Source organism: Calonectris borealis, chromosome 29, assembly GCF_964195595.1.
Source record: "Calonectris borealis chromosome 29, bCalBor7.hap1.2, whole genome shotgun sequence".
Lineage (NCBI taxonomy): Eukaryota > Metazoa > Chordata > Aves > Procellariiformes > Procellariidae > Calonectris > Calonectris borealis.
This window is the reverse complement of record NC_134340.1, coordinates 1,222,695-1,244,346: the sequence shown is the minus strand read 5'-3', so window position 1 is coordinate 1,244,346 and position 21,652 is coordinate 1,222,695. Positions and strand designations below refer to the sequence as shown.

Below are 21,652 nucleotides of genomic sequence, written 5' to 3'. Positions count from 1 at the left end.
CCTGGAGATGCCTTGGCTTCATCCCTGGCAGGACGGCTCGGTGCCTCCTGGGAGACCGGGGGACCCTGGATCTACTTGGTGCAAAGACGTGGTTCCTCCTCCCGTTGAGGCTGGGCATCGCTCACTTGCCGGGGGCTTCTCTTGCTGTTCTCCTCCTGCCGTGGCTGGCAGCTCTTCTCCGGTGGGGGAAGCTCTGCATCCTCATGGCAGCGGCTCGCTTCATCTCTCCAGGGTGGCTGGGGACGGCTCTCTTTGGTGGCTCGCCGGCCCGGCTCGCAAGCTTCCCGTGGCTCTGGAGCCTGGGGCAGAGGTGGGCAGCTCTTGGCCTCCCTGTCCTCACGCTTGCTCACCTGGCAGCTGGATTCGGGCTCCCGCGGGACTCTCTCCCTGGCAGCTTTTGATGCATCTCCCTGGGGGTGACGGTCCTTCTCTTCCACGTCAGGCATCTTGGGGCGCTGGCTGTCCCTCCTGTCCTTGGCCTTTGCCTGGCAAGGGTCACCCTTAACACCACCCAGCTTGGTGGCAGGAGCCTGGTGAGCCCCTTTCTTCACCCCAGTTTCAGACCTCTCCTGTGGCTCATGGAGATCCCCTGTGTTTTGCTGGGAGCTAAAAGCTGGTGTGCCCCTTGGCCGTGGCAGTTCGGGCTCCCCTGTTTCTCGCTCGTCCCTTTGGGGTCGTGGCTCTGGGTGCTTGCTCCTGCCACACGGGACTGCCGGCGGCTGGGGCGACGCGTAGCACTTCTTCACGTAGATGGGCTGCCCCGGGCCGTGGGGCTGGTGGCAAATGATCTCGTAGCTGGTAGCTTCAGGATCGTTCAAATTCTGGATCACGTGGATCAAGTACGCAATGGTCTGAGGCTCGCAGGACTGAGGGAGGACCCGCACCTCTGGCCGCACATCGGGCTCAGCGGGGATATAACGAACCCTCATGTCGGAGACAGACGCCTCCTCTCCTGGGAGGCAGAGGTCTCGGTTATCCACCTCCACGGTTTGGTAGAGGTTCCTCTCGTGCCTTCGTCCTTCATCCTCAAATGTCCGGCACCTGTTCGGCTCACATGCTTCTTCATCATGTAAAAGCCTGTGGCTCCTCCATTCTTGGTCTTCTGAGGGCTCACAGGGAGTACTCTCACACGGCTCAAGCTGTAATTCATTTACCTGACGGCGGTACAGAACATCTCTCTCCTGCTCTTCTTCGAGTATCTGGAGGCTGCTTCTCTCGCGTGTCTCTCTGTGGGATCTCCTGACATCTCGCTCTGCCCTGTCCCGCGTCTGGCGGCTGCGGCGCTCATAGACCTCCAGCTCCAGCTCGCGTTGGCGATCGATCCTCGTCTCCCGCACGGGCTCTTCCCTCTCTCGTTCCCGGCAAACCCTCCTCTCATCCTCCGGTTCCTCACACTCCTGCGGACATTCCCTCCTATCCACGTCCTGCCGTGGCTCCAGTTCCCGGGACACGCGGTGGATCTTCAGGTCTGCTTCTGCTGCCGCCACCGTGGTCTCTCGTGTGCGTTCGTACCTCAGTGACTCACGTTGTCTCCTTCCATCGTCCTGGGGCTCGCGTGGTTGACAGTCACGTCTCTCGCGTGAGTCTCTCTGGTTGGTCGTGGCATCTCGCTCTTCCCTTTCACGTGTCTGGCGGCTGCGGCGCTCATAGACCTCCAGCTCCAGCTCGCGTTGGCGATCGATCCTCGTCTCCCGCACGGGCTCTTCCCTCTCTCGTTCCCGGCAAACCCTCCTCTCATCCTCCGGTTCCTCACACTCCTGCGGACATTCCCTCCTTTCCAGGTCCTGCCGTGGCTCCAGTTCCCGGGACACGCGGTGGATCTTCAGGTCTGCTTCTGCTGCCGCCACCGTGGTCTCTCGTGTGCGTTCGTACCTCAGTGACTCACGTTGTCTCCTTCCATCGTCCTGGGGCTCGCGTGGTTGACAGTCACGTCTCTCGCGTGAGTCTCTCTGGTTGGTCGTGGCATCTCGCTCTTCCCTTTCACGTGTCTGGCGGCTGCGGCGCTCATAGACCTCCAGCTCCAGCTCACGTTGGCGATCGATCCTCGTCTCCCGCACGGGCTCTTCCCTCTCTCGTTCCCGGCAAACCCTCCTCTCATCCTCCGGTTCCTCACACTCCTGCGGACATTCCCTCCTTTCCAGGTCCTGCCGTGGCTCCAGTTCCCGGGACACGCGGTGGATCTTCAGGTCTGCTTCTGCTGCCGCCACCGTGGTCTCTCGTGTGCGTTCGTACCTCAGTGACTCACGTTGCCTCCTTCCATCGTCCTGGGGCTCGCGTGGTTGACAGTCACGTCTCTCGCGTGAGTCTCTCTGGTTGGTCGTGGCATCTCGCTCTTCCCTTTCACGTGTCTGGCGGCTGCGGCGCTCATAGACCTCCAGCTCCAGCTCGCGTTGGCGATCGATCCTCGTCTCCCGCACGGGCTCTTCCCTCTCTCGTTCCCGGCAAACCCTCCTCTCATCCTCTGCTTCTTCGCACTCCTGCGGACATTCCCTCCTTTCCAGGTCCTGCCGTGGCTCCAGTTCCCGGGACACGCGGTGGATCTTCAGGTCTGCTTCTGCTGCCGCCACCGTGGTCTCTCGTGTGCGTTCGTACCTCAGTGACTCACGTTGCCTCCTTCCATCGTCCTGGGGCTCGCGTGGTTGACAGTCACGTCTCTCGCGTGAGTCTCTCTGGTTGGTCGTGGCATCTCGCTCTTCCCTTTCACGTGTCTGGCGGCTGCGGCGCTCATAGACCTCCAGCTCCAGCTCGCGTTGGCGATCGATCCTCGTCTCCCGCACGGGCTCTTCCCTCTCTCGTTCCCGGCAAACCCTCCTCTCATCCTCCGGTTCCTCACACTCCTGCGGACATTCCCTCCTTTCCAGGTCCTGCCGTGGCTCCAGTTCCCGGGACACGCGGTGGATCTTCAGGTCTGCTTCTGCTGCCGCCACCGTGGTCTCTCGTGTGCGTTCGTACCTCACGGACTCACGTTGTCTCCTTCCATCGTCCTGGGGCTCGCGTGGTTGACAGTCACGTCTCTCGCGTGAGTCTCTCTGGTTGGTCGTGGCATCTCGCTCTTCCCTTTCACGTGTCTGGCGGCTGCGGCGCTCATAGACCTCCAGCTCCAGCTCGCGTTGGCGATCGATCCTCGTCTCCCGCACGGGCTCTTCCCTCTCTCGTTCCCGGCAAACCCTCCTCTCATCCTCCGGTTCCTCACACTCCTGCGGACATTCCCTCCTTTCCAGGTCCTGCCGTGGCTCCAGTTCCCGGGACACGCGGTGGATCTTCAGGTCTGCTTCTGCTGCCGCCACCGTGGTCTCTCGTGTGCGTTCGTACCTCAGTGACTCACGTTGTCTCCTTCCATCGTCCTGGGGCTCGCGTGGTTGACAGTCACGTCTCTCGCGTGAGTCTCTCTGGTTGGTCGTGGCATCTCGCTCTTCCCTTTCACGTGTCTGGCGGCTGCGGCGCTCATAGACCTCCAGCTCCAGCTCGCGTTGGCGATCGATCCTCGTCTCCCGCACGGGCTCTTCCCTCTCTCGTTCCCGGCAAACCCTCCTCTCATCCTCCGGTTCCTCACACTCCTGCGGACATTCCCTCCTTTCCAGGTCCTGCCGTGGCTCCAGTTCCCGGGACACGCGGTGGATCTTCAGGTCTGCTTCTGCTGCCGCCACTGCGGTCTCTCGTGTGCGTTCGTACCTCAGTGACTCACGTTGTCTCCTTCCATCGTCCTGGGGCTCGCGTGGTTGACAGTCACGTCTCTCACGTGAGTCTCTCTGGTTGGTCGTGGCATCTCGCTCTTCCCTTTCACGTGTCTGGCGGCTGCGGCGCTCATAGACCTCCAGCTCCAGCTCGCGTTGGCGATCGATCCTCGTCTCCCGCACGGGCTCTTCCCTCTCTTGTTCCCGGCAAACCCTCCTCTCATCCTCTGGTTCTTCGCACTTACGGGGACGGTCCCTCCTTTCCAGGTCCTGCCGTGGCTCCAGTTCCCGGGACACGCGGTGGATCTTCAGGTCTGCTTCTGCTGCCGCCACCGTGGTCTCTCGTGTGCGTTCGTACCTCAGTGACTCACGTTGTCTCCTTCCATCGTCCTGGGGCTCGCGTGGTTGACAGTCACGTCTCTCGCGTGAGTCTCTCTGGTTGGTCGTGGCATCTCGCTCTGCCCTTTCACGTGTCTGGCGGCTGCGGCGCTCATAGACCTCCAGCTCCAGCTCGCGTTGGCGATCGATCCTCGTCTCCCGCACGGGCTCTTCCCTCTCTCGTTCCCGGCAAACCCTCCTCTCATCCTCCGGTTCCTCACACTCCTGCGGACATTCCCTCCTATCCACGTCCTGCCGTGGCTCCAGTTCCCGGGACACGCGGTGGATCTTCAGGTCTGCTTCTGCTGCCGCCACCGTGGTCTCTCGTGTGCGTTCGTACCTCACGGACTCACGTTGTCTCCTTCCATCGTCCTGGGGCTCGCGTGGTTGACAGTCACGTCTCTCGCGTGAGTCTCTCTGGTTGGTCGTGGCATCTCGCTCTTCCCTTTCACGTGTCTGGCGGCTGCGGCGCTCATAGACCTCCAGCTCCAGCTCGCGTTGGCGATCGATCCTCGTCTCCCGCACGGGCTCTTCCCTCTCTCGTTCCCGGCAAACCCTCCTCTCATCCTCCGGTTCCTCACACTCCTGCGGACATTCCCTCCTATCCAGGTCCTGCCGTGGCTCCAGTTCCCGGGACACGCGGTGGATCTTCAGGTCTGCTTCTGCTGCCGCCACCGTGGTCTCTCGTGTGCGTTCGTACCTCAGTGACTCACGTTGCCTCCTTCCATCGTCCTGGGGCTCGCGTGGTTGACAGTCACGTCTCTCGCGTGAGTCTCTCTGGTTGGTCGTGGCATCTCGCTCTTCCCTTTCACGTGTCTGGCGGCTGCGGCGCTCATAGACCTCCAGCTCCAGCTCGCGTTGGCGATCGATCCTCGTCTCCCGCACGGGCTCTTCCCTCTCTCGTTCCCGGCAAACCCTCCTCTCATCCTCCGGTTCCTCACACTCCTGCGGACATTCCCTCCTATCCACGTCCTGCCGTGGCTCCAGTTCCCGGGACACGCGGTGGATCTTCAGGTCTGCTTCTGCTGCCGCCACCGTGGTCTCTCGTGTGCGTTCGTACCTCAGTGACTCACGTTGTCTCCTTCCATCGTCCTGGGGCTCGCGTGGTTGACAGTCACGTCTCTCGCGTGAGTCTCTCTGGTTGGTCGTGGCATCTCGCTCTTCCCTTTCACGTGTCTGGCGGCTGCGGCGCTCATAGACCTCCAGCTCCAGCTCGCGTTGGCGATCGATCCTCGTCTCCCGCACGGGCTCTTCCCTCTCTCGTTCCCGGCAAACCCTCCTCTCATCCTCTGGTTCTTCGCACTTACGGGGACGGTCCCTCCTTTCCAGGTCCTGCCGTGGCTCCAGTTCCCGGGACACGCGGTGGATCTTCAGGTCTGCTTCTGCTGCCGCCACCGTGGTCTCTCGTGTGCGTTCGTACCTCACGGACTCACGTTGTCTCCTTCCATCGTCCTGGGGCTCGCGTGGTTGACAGTCACGTCTCTCGCGTGAGTCTCTCTGGTTGGTCGTGGCATCTCGCTCTTCCCTTTCACGTGTCTGGCGGCTGCGGCGCTCATAGACCTCCAGCTCCAGCTCGCGTTGGCGATCGATCCTCGTCTCCCGCACGGGCTCTTCCCTCTCTCGTTCCCGGCAAACCCTCCTCTCATCCTCCGGTTCCTCACACTCCTGCGGACATTCCCTCCTATCCACGTCCTGCCGTGGCTCCAGTTCCCGGGACACGCGGTGGATCTTCAGGTCTGCTTCTGCTGCCGCCACCGTGGTCTCTCGTGTGCGTTCGTACCTCAGTGACTCACGTTGTCTCCTTCCATCGTCCTGGGGCTCGCGTGGTTGACAGTCACGTCTCTCGCGTGAGTCTCTCTGGTTGGTCGTGGCATCTCGCTCTTCCCTTTCACGTGTCTGGCGGCTGCGGCGCTCATAGACCTCCAGCTCCAGCTCACGTTGGCGATCGATCCTCGTCTCCCGCACGGGCTCTTCCCTCTCTCGTTCCCGGCAAACCCTCCTCTCATCCTCCGGTTCCTCACACTCCTGCGGACATTCCCTCCTTTCCAGGTCCTGCCGTGGCTCCAGTTCCCGGGACACGCGGTGGATCTTCAAGTCTGCTTCTGCTGCCGCCACCGTGGTCTCTCGTGTGCGTTCGTACCTCACGGACTCACGTTGTCTCCTTCCATCGTCCTGGGGCTCGCGTGGTTGACAGTCACGTCTCTCGCGTGAGTCTCTCTGGTTGGTCGTGGCATCTCGCTCTTCCCTTTCACGTGTCTGGCGGCTGCGGCGCTCATAGACCTCCAGCTCCAGCTCGCGTTGGCGATCGATCCTCGTCTCCCGCACGGGCTCTTCCCTCTCTCGTTCCCGGCAAACCCTCCTCTCATCCTCTGGTTCTTCGCACTTACGGGGACGGTCCCTCCTTTCCAGGTCCTGCCGTGGCTCCAGTTCCCGGGACACGCGGTGGATCTTCAGGTCTGCTTCTGCTGCCGCCACCGTGGTCTCTCGTGTGCGTTCGTACCTCAGTGACTCACGTTGTCTCCTTCCATCGTCCTGGGGCTCGCGTGGTTGACAGTCACGTCTCTCGCGTGAGTCTCTCTGGTTGGTCGTGGCATCTCGCTCTTCCCTTTCACGTGTCTGGCGGCTGCGGCGCTCATAGACCTCCAGCTCCAGCTCGCGTTGGCGATCGATCCTCGTCTCCCGCACGGGCTCTTCCCTCTCTCGTTCCCGGCAAACCCTCCTCTCATCCTCCGGTTCCTCACACTCCTGCGGACATTCCCTCCTATCCAGGTCCTGCCGTGGCTCCAGTTCCCGGGACACGCGGTGGATCTTCAGGTCTGCTTCTGCTGCCGCCACCGTGGTCTCTCGTGTGCGTTCGTACCTCAGTGACTCACGTTGTCTCCTTCCATCGTCCTGGGGCTCGCGTGGTTGACAGTCACGTCTCTCGCGTGAGTCTCTCTGGTTGGTCGTGGCATCTCGCTCTTCCCTTTCACGTGTCTGGCGGCTGCGGCGCTCATAGACCTCCAGCTCCAGCTCGCGTTGGCGATCGATCCTCGTCTCCCGCACGGGCTCTTCCCTCTCTCGTTCCCGGCAAACCCTCCTCTCATCCTCCGGTTCCTCACACTCCTGCGGACATTCCCTCCTATCCACGTCCTGCCGTGGCTCCAGTTCCCGGGACACGCAGTGGATCTTCAGGTCTGCTTCTGCTGCCGCCACCGTGGTCTCTCGTGTGCGTTCGTACCTCAGTGACTCACGTTGTCTCCTTCCATCGTCCTGGGGCTCGCGTGGTTGACAGTCACGTCTCTCGCGTGAGTCTCTCTGGTTGGTCGTGGCATCTCGCTCTGCCCTTTCACGTGTCTGGCGGCTGCGGCGCTCATAGACCTCCAGCTCCAGCTCGCGTTGGCGATCGATCCTCGTCTCCCGCACGGGCTCTTCCCTCTCTCGTTCCCGGCAAACCCTCCTCTCATCCTCCGGTTCCTCACACTCCTGCGGACATTCCCTCCTTTCCAGGTCCTGCCGTGGCTCCAGTTCCCGGGACACGCGGTGGATCTTCAGGTCTGCTTCTGCTGCCGCCACTGCGGTCTCTCGTGTGCGTTCGTACCTCAGTGACTCACGTTGTCTCCTTCCATCGTCCTGGGGCTCGCGTGGTTGACAGTCACGTCTCTCACGTGAGTCTCTCTGGTTGGTCGTGGCATCTCGCTCTTCCCTTTCACGTGTCTGGCGGCTGCGGCGCTCATAGACCTCCAGCTCCAGCTCGCGTTGGCGATCGATCCTCGTCTCCCGCACGGGCTCTTCCCTCTCTTGTTCCCGGCAAACCCTCCTCTCATCCTCTGGTTCTTCGCACTTACGGGGACGGTCCCTCCTTTCCAGGTCCTGCCGTGGCTCCAGTTCCCGGGACACGCGGTGGATCTTCAGGTCTGCTTCTGCTGCCGCCACCGTGGTCTCTCGTGTGCGTTCGTACCTCACGGACTCACGTTGTCTCCTTCCATCGTCCTGGGGCTCGCGTGGTTGACAGTCACGTCTCTCGCGTGAGTCTCTCTGGTTGGTCGTGGCATCTCGCTCTTCCCTTTCACGTGTCTGGCGGCTGCGGCGCTCATAGACCTCCAGCTCCAGCTCGCGTTGGCGATCGATCCTCGTCTCCCGCACGGGCTCTTCCCTCTCTCGTTCCCGGCAAACCCTCCTCTCATCCTCCGGTTCCTCACACTCCTGCGGACATTCCCTCCTATCCACGTCCTGCCGTGGCTCCAGTTCCCGGGACACGCGGTGGATCTTCAGGTCTGCTTCTGCTGCCGCCACCGTGGTCTCTCGTGTGCGTTCGTACCTCACGGACTCACGTTGTCTCCTTCCATCGTCCTGGGGCTCGCGTGGTTGACAGTCACGTCTCTCGCGTGAGTCTCTCTGGTTGGTCGTGGCATCTCGCTCTTCCCTTTCACGTGTCTGGCGGCTGCGGCGCTCATAGACCTCCAGCTCCAGCTCGCGTTGGCGATCGATCCTCGTCTCCCGCACGGGCTCTTCCCTCTCTCGTTCCCGGCAAACCCTCCTCTCATCCTCCGGTTCCTCACACTCCTGCGGACATTCCCTCCTTTCCAGGTCCTGCCGTGGCTCCAGTTCCCGGGACACGCGGTGGATCTTCAGGTCTGCTTCTGCTGCCGCCACCGTGGTCTCTCGTGTGCGTTCGTACCTCAGTGACTCACGTTGTCTCCTTCCATCGTCCTGGGGCTCGCGTGGTTGACAGTCACGTCTCTCGCGTGAGTCTCTCTGGTTGGTCGTGGCATCTCGCTCTGCCCTTTCACGTGTCTGGCGGCTGCGGCGCTCATAGACCTCCAGCTCCAGCTCGCGTTGGCGATCGATCCTCGTCTCCCGCACGGGCTCTTCCCTCTCTCGTTCCCGGCAAACCCTCCTCTCATCCTCTGGTTCTTCGCACTTACGGGGACGGTCCCTCCTTTCCAGGTCCTGCCGTGGCTCCAGTTCCCGGGACACGCGGTGGATCTTCAGGTCTGCTTCTGCTGCCGCCACCGTGGTCTCTCGTGTGCGTTCGTACCTCAGTGACTCACGTTGTCTCCTTCCATCGTCCTGGGGCTCGCGTGGTTGACAGTCACGTCTCTCGCGTGAGTCTCTCTGGTTGGTCGTGGCATCTCGCTCTTCCCTTTCACGTGTCTGGCGGCTGCGGCGCTCATAGACCTCCAGCTCCAGCTCGCGTTGGCGATCGATCCTCGTCTCCCGCACGGGCTCTTCCCTCTCTCGTTCCCGGCAAACCCTCCTCTCATCCTCCGGTTCCTCACACTCCTGCGGACATTCCCTCCTATCCACGTCCTGCCGTGGCTCCAGTTCCCGGGACACGCGGTGGATCTTCAGGTCTGCTTCTGCTGCCGCCACCGTGGTCTCTCGTGTGCGTTCGTACCTCAGTGACTCACGTTGTCTCCTTCCATCGTCCTGGGGCTCGCGTGGTTGACAGTCACGTCTCTCGCGTGAGTCTCTCTGGTTGGTCGTGGCATCTCGCTCTTCCCTTTCACGTGTCTGGCGGCTGCGGCGCTCATAGACCTCCAGCTCCAGCTCACGTTGGCGATCGATCCTCGTCTCCCGCACGGGCTCTTCCCTCTCTCGTTCCCGGCAAACCCTCCTCTCATCCTCTGCTTCTTCGCACTTACGGGGACGGTCCCTCCTTTCCAGGTCCTGCCGTGGCTCCAGTTCCCGGGACACGCGGTGGATCTTCAGGTCTGCTTCTGCTGCCGCCACCGTGGTCTCTCGTGTGCGTTCGTACCTCACGGACTCACGTTGTCTCCTTCCATCGTCCTGGGGCTCGCGTGGTTGACAGTCACGTCTCTCGCGTGAGTCTCTCTGGTTGGTCGTGGCATCTCGCTCTTCCCTTTCACGTGTCTGGCGGCTGCGGCGCTCATAGACCTCCAGCTCCAGCTCGCGTTGGCGATCGATCCTCGTCTCCCGCACGGGCTCTTCCCTCTCTCGTTCCCGGCAAACCCTCCTCTCATCCTCCGGTTCCTCACACTCCTGCGGACATTCCCTCCTTTCCAGGTCCTGCCGTGGCTCCAGTTCCCGGGACACGCGGTGGATCTTCAAGTCTGCTTCTGCTGCCGCCACCGTGGTCTCTCGTGTGCGTTCGTACCTCACGGACTCACGTTGTCTCCTTCCATCGTCCTGGGGCTCGCGTGGTTGACAGTCACGTCTCTCGCGTGAGTCTCTCTGGTTGGTCGTGGCATCTCGCTCTTCCCTTTCACGTGTCTGGCGGCTGCGGCGCTCATAGACCTCCAGCTCCAGCTCGCGTTGGCGATCGATCCTCGTCTCCCGCACGGGCTCTTCCCTCTCTCGTTCCCGGCAAACCCTCCTCTCATCCTCTGGTTCTTCGCACTTACGGGGACGGTCCCTCCTTTCCAGGTCCTGCCGTGGCTCCAGTTCCCGGGACACGCGGTGGATCTTCAGGTCTGCTTCTGCTGCCGCCACCGTGGTCTCTCGTGTGCGTTCGTACCTCAGTGACTCACGTTGTCTCCTTCCATCGTCCTGGGGCTCGCGTGGTTGACAGTCACGTCTCTCGCGTGAGTCTCTCTGGTTGGTCGTGGCATCTCGCTCTTCCCTTTCACGTGTCTGGCGGCTGCGGCGCTCATAGACCTCCAGCTCCAGCTCACGTTGGCGATCGATCCTCGTCTCCCGCACGGGCTCTTCCCTCTCTCGTTCCCGGCAAACCCTCCTCTCATCCTCCGGTTCCTCACACTCCTGCGGACATTCCCTCCTTTCCACGTCCTGCCGTGGCTCCAGTTCCCGGGACACGCGGTGGATCTTCAGGTCTGCTTCTGCTGCCGCCACCGTGGTCTCTCGTGTGCGTTCGTACCTCAGTGACTCACGTTGCCTCCTTCCATCGTCCTGGGGCTCGCGTGGTTGACAGTCACGTCTCTCGCGTGAGTCTCTCTGGTTGGTCGTGGCATCTCGCTCTTCCCTTTCACGTGTCTGGCGGCTGCGGCGCTCATAGACCTCCAGCTCCAGCTCGCGTTGGCGATCGATCCTCGTCTCCCGCACGGGCTCTTCCCTCTCTCGTTCCCGGCAAACCCTCCTCTCATCCTCTGCTTCTTCGCACTCCTGCGGACATTCCCTCCTTTCCAGGTCCTGCCGTGGCTCCAGTTCCCGGGACACGCGGTGGATCTTCAGGTCTGCTTCTGCTGCCGCCACCGTGGTCTCTCGTGTGCGTTCGTACCTCACGGACTCACGTTGTCTCCTTCCATCGTCCTGGGGCTCGCGTGGTTGACAGTCACGTCTCTCGCGTGAGTCTCTCTGGTTGGTCGTGGCATCTCGCTCTTCCCTTTCACGTGTCTGGCGGCTGCGGCGCTCATAGACCTCCAGCTCCAGCTCGCGTTGGCGATCGATCCTCGTCTCCCGCACGGGCTCTTCCCTCTCTCGTTCCCGGCAAACCCTCCTCTCATCCTCTGGTTCTTCGCACTTACGGGGACGGTCCCTCCTTTCCAGGTCCTGCCGTGGCTCCAGTTCCCGGGACACGCGGTGGATCTTCAGGTCTGCTTCTGCTGCCGCCACCGTGGTCTCTCGTGTGCGTTCGTACCTCAGTGACTCACGTTGTCTCCTTCCATCGTCCTGGGGCTCGCGTGGTTGACAGTCACGTCTCTCGCGTGAGTCTCTCTGGTTGGTCGTGGCATCTCGCTCTTCCCTTTCACGTGTCTGGCGGCTGCGGCGCTCATAGACCTCCAGCTCCAGCTCGCATTGGCGATCGATCCTCGTCTCCCGCATGGGCTTTTTCCTCGTCTCGTCATCTCCTTTTTCACCCTCCTGCTCTTGATGGATGTCTCTCTCGCTTGCTGGACATTCAAGCTCATCTTCCTGGTTCTTTCCTTGTTCATAGATACCTCTTTCTACCTCACAGGTCTCATAGTACCTGAGGTCAAGTTCTAGCGGTTCCTGTATGTATGACTGATGTGGGCGTCTTAAGTCCAGGCATTCAGGCTCACGTGGCTGGTGGCTGCTGTGTTCAAGTGCTTTTTGTTCCAGCTCACGTAGGTGGTAGCGGCTTCTCTCTTCTGTGAGTAATTCAGGTTTACGTGGCTGATTGTGACTTCCTCTATCTGCTTCTTGTGGCCGCTGGTTTTTTTGATCATATCCTGGTAGTGCTGGCTCATGTGGCTGATGGCTACTCCACCGGTTTGGCAGTGGTTGAGGTTCATGGTTCTGGCTGCGACTTCTCACATCTGCCAGTTGTTCTGGCTGAGGACCCTCTTGATTTTGCCTTTTATCTGCCTGCAGTCCGGGCTCATGTGCTTGCAAGCTGCCGTGCTTGCAGAGTTGTACATCTCCTCGTCTGTCTGGCTCCGGTGGCTGACGTCTTCTCTGGCTCTTCCGTTGGTCGCATGGCTCTTGGCTTCGTTCTTTGTATACCTGAGGGATTGGTTCCCCTGGCTCGCTGTTTTGTTTTGCATCGTTTCTGCTGTGTGTGTTACGTTGCTGGTGATGACTCCCCGTTTCCTCTAGTGTTTCAAGCTCGTTGACCCTGGTGTCTCGTTGCAGCTCAGGTTCACAGTGGGTATGATGATTACTCTCACAGGTTTGTTGTTCCTCCTCCTGGAGCTGCCGACGGCTCTCTCTGTTCTTAATTTCAGGCTCTCGGAGTGACTTGCCACTGGTTGTCAGCTTTGTTCTTTGCAGAAGGCATGGTCCCTTCGGCAGGTACCAGTAGGAGGCCTTAGCCACTCTGAACACCAAAAGCAGGAACTCATTAAAATCTATTTCCCCATCCCCATCCCACTCCAGAAACTGCAGAATCTTGTCAATCGTCTGAGGGTCATGCGGGTTCTGCAGGGAAAACACACACAGGGAAACAAAAAAGGGATTGTAGCCTTCCTGCTCCTTGTTGGAGAGATGCAAAGACAGGGACAATTGCAATCTTTTCTCCTTCCATCTCTCACACTTCACTTTTACAGCTCAGCAACAACTCCATGTCTTTGTTCTCCATTATCCTGGCTGACCAGCTCTCTTCTCTTTGGGATATGCTGTATCCCTCTACTGGATGCATTTCCTTCCTACCTTTGAAAGAAAACCATACCTCCCCTTCATTCTCCAGCTTTTGCCCATTTGCTCATGCCAAAATGTCTTGGAAGAGCTGTCGAAGCAGTCGGTGCAAAGGAACGCAACTGCTGCTCCTCTTTGATGAAAGCCTCCCCATCCCACTGCCGTAAGAAGCATCCCCTCTCCAAAAGGAGATTTTGCAGTCCCTGCACTCCAGTCTTGGCCTCAAGCCCTCCCCCTCACAGCGGCACTCACAGCTATGACATCTGCAAACTCCTTCTGGATGAACTCTTTCATCTTCCTTCGGCTGAGGTTGGAGCAGTCTCCATCTTCCTTTGCATGTTTGTGAAAGACACTGATGATGGTGGAAACGCTGTCTAAGAAGCGAGACATCTTCCTGCAGATTCAAGCAAGCCTGCAAGAAAAGGAGCAGACCTAAAGATGGGAGATTTGCTTGCCTCTGAGTGTGAAAAGAGGAGGGAGAATTGCTGCGGTCAGGCTGCGTGTGTTAATCGGACGCTGGGTGCCGTGCGCTCTGTGTCCGCTCCTGTGCCATGGCGAGCTCTGTTTCACCAGAGCACTGGGAAGAAATTCAAATGCTTAGGGGTTTTAGTGGGATGGGGAGTGTCCTCCAACTTGTCTACTGACGTATTTGAATGACGTTTGATAGGGGATGGCAGGATGCCTGCGTTTATGGATCGCAGGGAGGGGACTGGGGATGATGACTCAAGAGATGCCCCAAGAACCTGTCCCCAGGGGGCCATACCAGGTACTTATGTTTCCAGGACCCACGCTGCTGTACTCTGCCTGGCACTGAGACACACCAGCTTCTGTGAAGCAGGTTAGAGGATGTCTAACGCAGCGCTGGCATGGCCTGAGACAAGATCTAGCTGGTAGAGTGCTTACAAGAGACAGGTAGAGTGCTTACAGGGAGTTAAAACAAGCCCTGTGGCTGATGCTCCTGTGACCAGTAGTAATGCAAAACAATCGATAAAGCTTTCATTACAGCATCAGTTCATTGGCAGATAGATTATGGCCAGAGGAGAACTGTCAGATCACCTAGGTCAGAGCTACTTATTTGATTTTACTGAGATCTGCTTGGCAGAAAGCAGTGCTCCTGTTGGAGCTTTGTGTCTGGAAACCTCAAAAGCTACCTCCTTCCTTCCTCCTCGCAGGATCCCCAAGCCTTTTATCAGGTACATCAGTGCTGAGATCTCAGTTTGCAGCTGGGGAAGCTGTGCCGTGTCTGCCTTGCTGCCTCTATAACGTGCACATACACATGAACACATGTGCGCTTTGCATACGAAATCCTGGGGTTTGGTATTTCTGTAGAAAACAGAAAATTTCTCCTGTCTGTTCATTCTGGCCGGGAGCTGACTCCAGACCAAAGTAAGGCACAAAACCTGGCTCCCTCTCGCATTTTCCCTTTGAGAAAAGCTGCCTTTACACATGGACAGACGGTGACAGCATGCAGGTGTCCAAATAACACAAAACAACACTTCACTGGATATAAACACAAAAGACTCAGAAAATACTGCGGCAGGAATGACGCTGCCACCCAACATGAATCCTATAGAAATAACTTCTCCTTGCCCAGCAAAGGGCACATTTCAGAAGGAGTGACTTACCCAAATCACCAACGGGATCAAGTGGGATTCCTGTGAAGCCGTGCGGAGTGATGGGAGGACCGGGGTGCTTTTATAGGGTCCTTGACGGAGCTACAGAAAGGAGACACCCTTTGTGGACGTTGTCCTGATTCATCTTTGGCCAAGCCCAGCTGCACCTTCACGTCCTCAAACGGGTTATTTAACTTATCATCCCCTTACCTATCATTTTAACCCAGAAATAGCAGTTGCCATGTGGCAATTCAGGCACTGGCTGGTTCCACCTAATCCAGACTGTAAAGTTATTTTACAGGCTGATTGTATTTCAGATTTTAAAAAATCTAGAGTGGCTATAAAGTGTATATATGTATTAATGAGAGGGTGTATTTTTATATAAATGTGCATTTGCATAAGTATGAATTTATATATGTATAATACACACGCACACATAAAAACAGTACCACAATGAAATTTTGAGGATGGGGACAGAAGTGCTGATCATAGCAGAGGTCCATTATCGGGGACATACTTACATCTGTATGGCCCATGAGCTTGGTACTGCAATACCAGAGATTATTTTTGTTTGCTTTTTGTGTTGCAAGTTCCTTCAGCACCTTGGGCCTGAGGTCAATGGGGTCTGGGTCTGGGCTTTCGCTCACAGAAGGACAGAAGAAGACCTAAGCGCTATGAAAATGGTGAAATGCGGGTGCACAGCAGTGAGATCCCCAAATCCTCCAGATCTTGGCTTGTGTGGTGTCCTTGTAGAGTGTGCTGCAAAATGTGTTTTATTTTTGGTAACTTCTTATTAAGGAGCCTTTTTGTTATATTATCCAGGTTTTTGTTGGGAAAAAAACCCAACCACCAACAGAACACTTTTAAATAGTAAAGTCTGCAAAATGAATTTTTGTACAACAAAATATCTGTTCAATAAGCAATGACTTTTCATTGAGAAAAATCACGGTAAAGCACTGTCTTCCACGAATGACTTTCATTTCAACTTTGCCTGATCTTTAATTAAAAATAAAAGCACAAACCTCTCTGCTGAGAGGTCGATTCATGTTGAATCTTCATCTGGTTGCCCTAGGCAGCTTTTGCTGTAATTACCTCTACAATCTTCTTTTTTTTTTAATCTTTTAACAGTAAATTAATTAGAGACCAACTGATTCCTTTATTCATCCTGAACTCTCCCAGTACACAGAGCAAATAAGGAAGATACCAGCCGTGCCACCTGGGCCCCTGCTTTTGGTTTTGGAGGTAGGATGCTGCCTTGACAGGCATGACGGAGACATTGCAGAGAGCCTTCAGAGCATGAACTTGTCACGCAGCCTTGGGTGAGTGGCTCATCTGGCCCATCTGTAAGGTAAGATCATACTGGGTGTAGGAGCCTAATTAATTAGTGCTGGTAACACCTTGGGGATACTCATACAAGTGCGTACGAAGGATCGTTACTAACCATACTTCATTTTTGAGCTTTTTTTCAAGATTAAATTATACTTGTGCAAATTATACCCCACCTGTGGGATAATAATACCCTTGGGAAACTGTAATTTTATGGTAGATTGGAGTTATTATTAAAATTAGAGTATTACAGTGCGGCTTGGTGTCCTGTAACAGTCTGTAATCCCCCCCGCAGGGGTTGGGGCAGCGCGGGATGGTCGGGCGCCGCGTGAGCCACCGGACAGGGTTGGGGTATCGATGCAGGAAAAGGTACGTCGCGATTTGGCCATGCACATGCTGGCACGCTTGCCTGCTTTCCCGGCTTTTGCTGCCGTTCCCCGGACAAAGCAAAGAGCTTCAAAGCACGTTCTTGGCAGCACTGAAACCCCTTTTCTCCAAGGGCTTCGTTTTCCCCGAAGATGCTTTCATAAAATGGGACTTGGTACGTTTTTAAAAGCTATTACCCAAGAGGGTGGGCTCCGTCCTCCTGCTTCTTACCCAATCCCCGTCACCATTTATACAGGGCGACCAGACTTCTATTGCATTTAATCTTAGAGGAACCGGGCTCCTCATGCGGTGTATAAAAGATCTTTTCTCTTCCAACACCTCCCAGGCTTGCAGGACTCTTAGACACGTATTTGTGTCAGTGGAATAATTTTAATGTTCTCCTTACAATGAACGAAAAACCCCCTCTTAACTTCAGATACGACACTCCCGATGGCAAAAGTAGTGTTATTCGGAATAGAGGATATAATTAACACGTCCCTAACAGGGCTTGGTGCCTGCCTGAACTGGGAGGTCAGTTTTTTATTGATGCTGCAAAAGGTGGCAGCTGATGGACAGAGACTACGGGGGTATGGCTGGGTCTGGTGATTTTAGACCCTAAGCCAGAGCTAATAAGAAGCAAAGAGCTATTGGACAAACCTCTAACTGAGACCTATTTAACAAGAAAAATGGAGTTCTCTGGAAAATGAAATGTTTTGTGGAATGTCTCAGATGGAATGGAATGGAATACTGACGGATGGGTGATGAAATTTAAGTCTTGACTCTCCCATTGCGTGTCCACAGCTGTCATGAGGTAGGTCAGAACTTATTTTTGCTAATATGTTTTATCAGTAGTAGAGCAAACCGGTGTACTTTGTGTCTAATACATTTAATTTTGACATTAGCACTTTTTAACCAAATCATTTTTGTGATGTACATTCTGGGGATAGTTTTGAAACGCTGGTTTTTCTGATTCAGCGCTTAGCAAATTGTGAAATTCTGGGGTGTCCCAGAGGAATGACGTTTTATTTTCCAGTGAGGTCTCTGCGTGCTGCTTGTCACCGGCCACAGAGCCGGAGGTGCGGGTGCATTTATCATGTGCTGATTTTGCTGATAGGTCACAAGTGAAAGATAGCATGGTGAAAAACAGGCTGAGCATCACCCTCCCTGCGGGATGCCGAGTCCTGGGCCTGCCTGGTGGTCCAGCACGTCTGAACCCCCTAATAAACCCCACTGACTTCACCGGACTGCTCATGCCCTCAGAGTTATCCACATTCCTACGTGCATGTCTGGACAGGTGCCCGAGGACCTGGTACCCCGAACCGCCTGAACTGAATCTGAGTTTGAGATTGGCTCCATTTGTGCACGGTTTGCGTGTCAGCTTTTCATCTCTGGCCTCCCAGTTGTTGCTGGGACTGGATGTACCCAAATCATCATTTTTCCTGTGTTTAATATGTCTCCACTCCTTTCTCTGGAGACTTCCATCTCTAATAGGGATTTTTGATCTTCATAGCATGCTTCACATTCCCCTTGCTTCTGAGATTATTAATAAGTGAGGTTAAATAGGACAAATCCCTCCCATTCAGTGTTAAGCAGCTGTTTATTCTTTTCACAGCAGACATGAAAAATGCCCGGAGCAGATGGATGCTGTGAGGAATCTGTTCGGGTCGGCCGTGCTGTGGTGTTAATCCAGACTTCCACCCCCTCTGAAGACACCTCTCGCAGGGATGTCGCATCCCTGCCCGTGGGGAGCAATCGATTCACCTCGGCTAAATGGCAAAGGCGGCTGAGCAGCAGCTCCCTTAGGCGATCCACCCCCAAGACACACCTGCCTCGCCAGCCATCCCTCCGTCTGCACCCTGGAGCAATCTGGCCATATGGCACGCAAGGGACGGACGCTCAGGTCCTCTGCACCACATCATGTCAACCTGCTCGTTTGCTCAGGGCCAAGGACACGCTTGCAGCAACACACCGGGACACTCTGCAGTTTTGCCTTCAGTTTTATTGCTTTGCTTAGAGAGGCAGCGGCAGCGGCAGCCTAACACAGAGTAAGAGGGAAGCTCTCCAGTCGTGCATAGCTCAGTACAAACCAGGGGTGTGAAGCCCAGGGTTAACAGGGAATTGGAGAAGACGTGACAAATAGAAATGCAAAACCCAGAGTGGGACTGGAGAAAATGTGCCTCCTCGCAGGGGGCAACAGCCTCCCTTAAGGTTCAGCCTTTACTGCTGTAGTGGCCACTGATACAGAGACTGCAGGAGCTGTTGCTCTATAGTGGGTTGTCTTTGGTGATGAGCATCTTGGGGCTGTTGTGCTGGATAAGACGGAGCCTCTGCCCCACTCTGCTCCTGCTCCAGCACCTGGGATTCAGGGAACTGATGGAAAGCCGGGTCGTGGCACGTTCCCCAAGGCTTGGGATCCCGACAGGGGCTTGCACCCCGCTGTGGGGGCAGCAGCTTCTGGGTCTTGCTGGAGTTGGGGTCCTGCTGAGGGGCCTCACAGACCCAAGTCTTGTTGTTTGGGTCTCTTCCTCGTGTCTCAGAGGGACAATTCAAGTCCTGCTCTGCTGACTCCGTCTCTGGGCTCTGATGGTGGTTTGAACCCTGTCCTGGTGCCGCAGTTTCTTTGGCCTGGTGGGTTTTTGGGTCCTGTTCTGGTGTCTCAGCTTCTTCAGCCTTATGGGTATTTCTGTCCTGCTGTGGGGTTGCAGTGTCCAGAATCTCACCGCTCTCTGGATCCCCTTCTGGTGCTTTAGTCCCATCATCCTGATGGGTGTCCCGGTCCTGCTCCTTTGTCTCACCCTCCTGGGTTTGACGGGTGTCCTGGTCCTGCTCCTTTGTCTCACCCTCCTGGGTTTGATGGGTGTCCCGGTCCTGCTCCTTCGTCTCACCCTCCTGGGTTTGATGGTCGTCTGCGTCCTGGTCTGGCGTCTTACCCTCCTGGGTTTGACGGGTGTCCCGGTCCTGCTCTGGTGTCTCACTCTCCTGGGTTTGATCATTGTCTGGGTCCTGTGTCTTAGTGTCCTGGACCTGATTTTTCACACCCTGCCCGGGGACCTGCTGGTTACTGGAGACCCTCCCCGCTGTGCGCGGCCCCTGCGGCCGCTCCCCGCCTGCCTTCTCTTGTGCTGTTGGCTCTTGTCCATCTTCTGGTGCTTGGTGCTGCTGGAGCGGCTTGTAACAAGCCTTGGCCACGCGGAAAACCAGGCTGAGCAACTCGCTGAAGTCAACCCTGCAGTTGCTGTCATCATCCAGGAAGCACAGCACCTTCTTGATGGTTTTGGGGTCCTGGGGGTTCTGTAAAGAGACGAACGGTGTTGGCAAAGCCCGTGAGCCATTTGTGCCATCTCTCTAGGAGCACTCAAGCAGTCTCAGGGCAGAAATCCAGCCCCATGGTCCCCCCCTGCTGTGGTTCGTGTTGCTCCCCACACCGAGCTCTACAAGCTGCTGGCACTGGGAGAACGAACAACCTCTCCTCTCACCTGCAGATCCTGGGCTTTGAAGGCATCGGTGCCTTTCCTTTCCCAGGGATCCGGGTGTCCTGTACGCCCGCACGAGGATGCATGGCTTTACCCACCCCGCCGCACTCCCGATCCCAACCCTGCAGCCAGAAGGGGCCGGATCCTCACCTCCATTGCGTCCGCAAACTCCTGCTCGATGAGCTGCCTCAGCTCCTCCCTGCTCAGGGGGCTGCAGTTGCCGTCGCTTCTGGCGCACATGTAGAAAGCAGCAACGATGCCATTGATGTTTTCCTGGAGCTGGGCCATCTCCCTGCAAAATTGAGGCAGCCTGCGAGAAAAACACAGACAAAAAGGGGCTTTTTTGTTTGTTTGTTTGCTTGGTTTTCGGATAAGTTACTCTTAAACAACACAGCTGGACAGGCAGAGGGAGAAAGAAGAGCCGGGGAAGGGCACAGATAAAAGGAACAGTATAAGGGCAGGGAAAGAGAGAGCAAAAAGGATCTCACAGGAAAAAAAATCTGAAGAATGAAACTCAGCTGCGGAGGGGGCTGGGTGTGAGGACCAGCAGGTGACGGCTGGAGGGGTGAGGGACAGCGAGAGCCGAAAGGTTGGGGGCACAGAGTGAGAGAGGAGAGAAAAAAATCCTGTTTGGCTTTCTCTGGAGCGGAGCAGAGCTGTGAGTGGAGGTCGTCTCTAACGAACCATGGAATAGTGTAATTCCAGATCTCGTCTGCTGTTATTATTTTTCCTTTAGGAGAACTCAGCGGTGGCAGCTCTGGGGACATCCTCATGGGCAGAAGCTCCTGCATTCCTGCTGGTAGCAAAGTCAGACAGTGTAAAAAGTCTGTCCAGGCTTACCTGGGTGAGGAGCAGGAACACTGAGCTTCAGGAGCACAGTCTGGAGCAGATCGGCTCTCGGCCGTCTTATATAGAGTTCAGGATCACAGCCTGCATCTTCCAGAGGAGACACCCCTTCGGCAGGGCGACCTGAAACATCTCTCACCCAATTACACTGCCATGCCCCTGTCTTAATTTGTCTCTTTCTCATTAACTTCTGCTCTGATGCTTTTCTCTGGAGTTAATACGTGATGCTTCCTAAGCTTGCCCCACCTGCAGACACACTTCAGAGGAATTTAACAGAAAAGGCTATTTTTACCACTGGAGGATTTAGTTTAAGGTGATACCTGAGCAACGCCCGGGACTCTTGTGTTTGGCAAATGTTTTGTGAGAAGGAAATCCCCAGTGACTGACACGCAGGGGAGGAGGCCGCCCAGGAGTGCTTGCATGGTGAATAAAGAGAAAAGGAAACAAAGGAAGAAAAATGAGGATATTGTGATGCCAAGATTAATGTGATTCCTTCCAGAAACTCCCTCTTCTGGATCCCAACAGGGAGGTAGGCATCGAGCAAAGAAATCTTTTCAAACAGTGCCACCAAGTGGCACTTGGAGTAGGATGGGGGGGTGACATGGCGTGTCCCAGAGCCGGCGAGCAGCTGGGGACTGTGGGCATGGTGGGCTGCAATCACCCATTTACCAGAAGGGGAAACTGAGGCACATGGCAAGGAAGGGACTTAAATTACTCGTGCTGTGTCCAGCACCAGTCCCTGCTGCAACCCTGTGTCCTGTGGGTGAGGCCACCAGTGGGTTAACTGGGAGCCCCACAGGCCTAAATGCAGTTATTGCTGTTTGCTCAGGAAAATAAATTTTATATCTCCCAATGGTGTTTTATCGCCCCCCAGGTGCGACATGAAAGTTGTTTCCTAGGCACTTTGAGTAAGGCTTTTAGGTGTCCTCACTACAGCTTTCCATTTTTTAAAGTCCTTTTCTTGGCCAATATATGGTTA

General features: G+C 56.4%; 2 protein-coding genes across 2 annotated transcripts; both read right to left on the bottom strand.

Annotated features, from left to right (window-relative positions):
- Nucleotides 1-71: 71 nt before the first annotated feature.
- Nucleotides 72-13,439, bottom strand: LOC142094080 (uncharacterized). Its single transcript, XM_075175918.1, has 8 exons — nt 13,302-13,439; nt 11,847-12,833; nt 11,692-11,723; nt 11,565-11,575; nt 7,086-11,431; nt 6,482-6,950; nt 1,368-6,235; nt 72-1,268 (listed from the first exon to the last, which is right to left on the bottom strand). Exons 1-8 carry the CDS (start codon nt 13,437-13,439, stop codon nt 72-74), a joined length of 12,048 nt encoding a protein of 4,015 aa, XP_075032019.1.
- Nucleotides 13,440-18,571: 5,132 nt separating this feature from the next.
- On the bottom strand, nt 18,572-20,125 carry LOC142094282 (uncharacterized). Its single transcript, XM_075176273.1, has 2 exons — nt 19,978-20,125; nt 18,572-19,645 (listed from the first exon to the last, which is right to left on the bottom strand). The coding sequence occupies exons 1-2, from the start codon at nt 20,113-20,115 to the stop codon at nt 18,572-18,574; spliced, it is 1,212 nt and encodes a 403-aa protein (XP_075032374.1). The 5' UTR covers nt 20,116-20,125.
- Nucleotides 20,126-21,652: the final 1,527 nt, after the last annotated feature.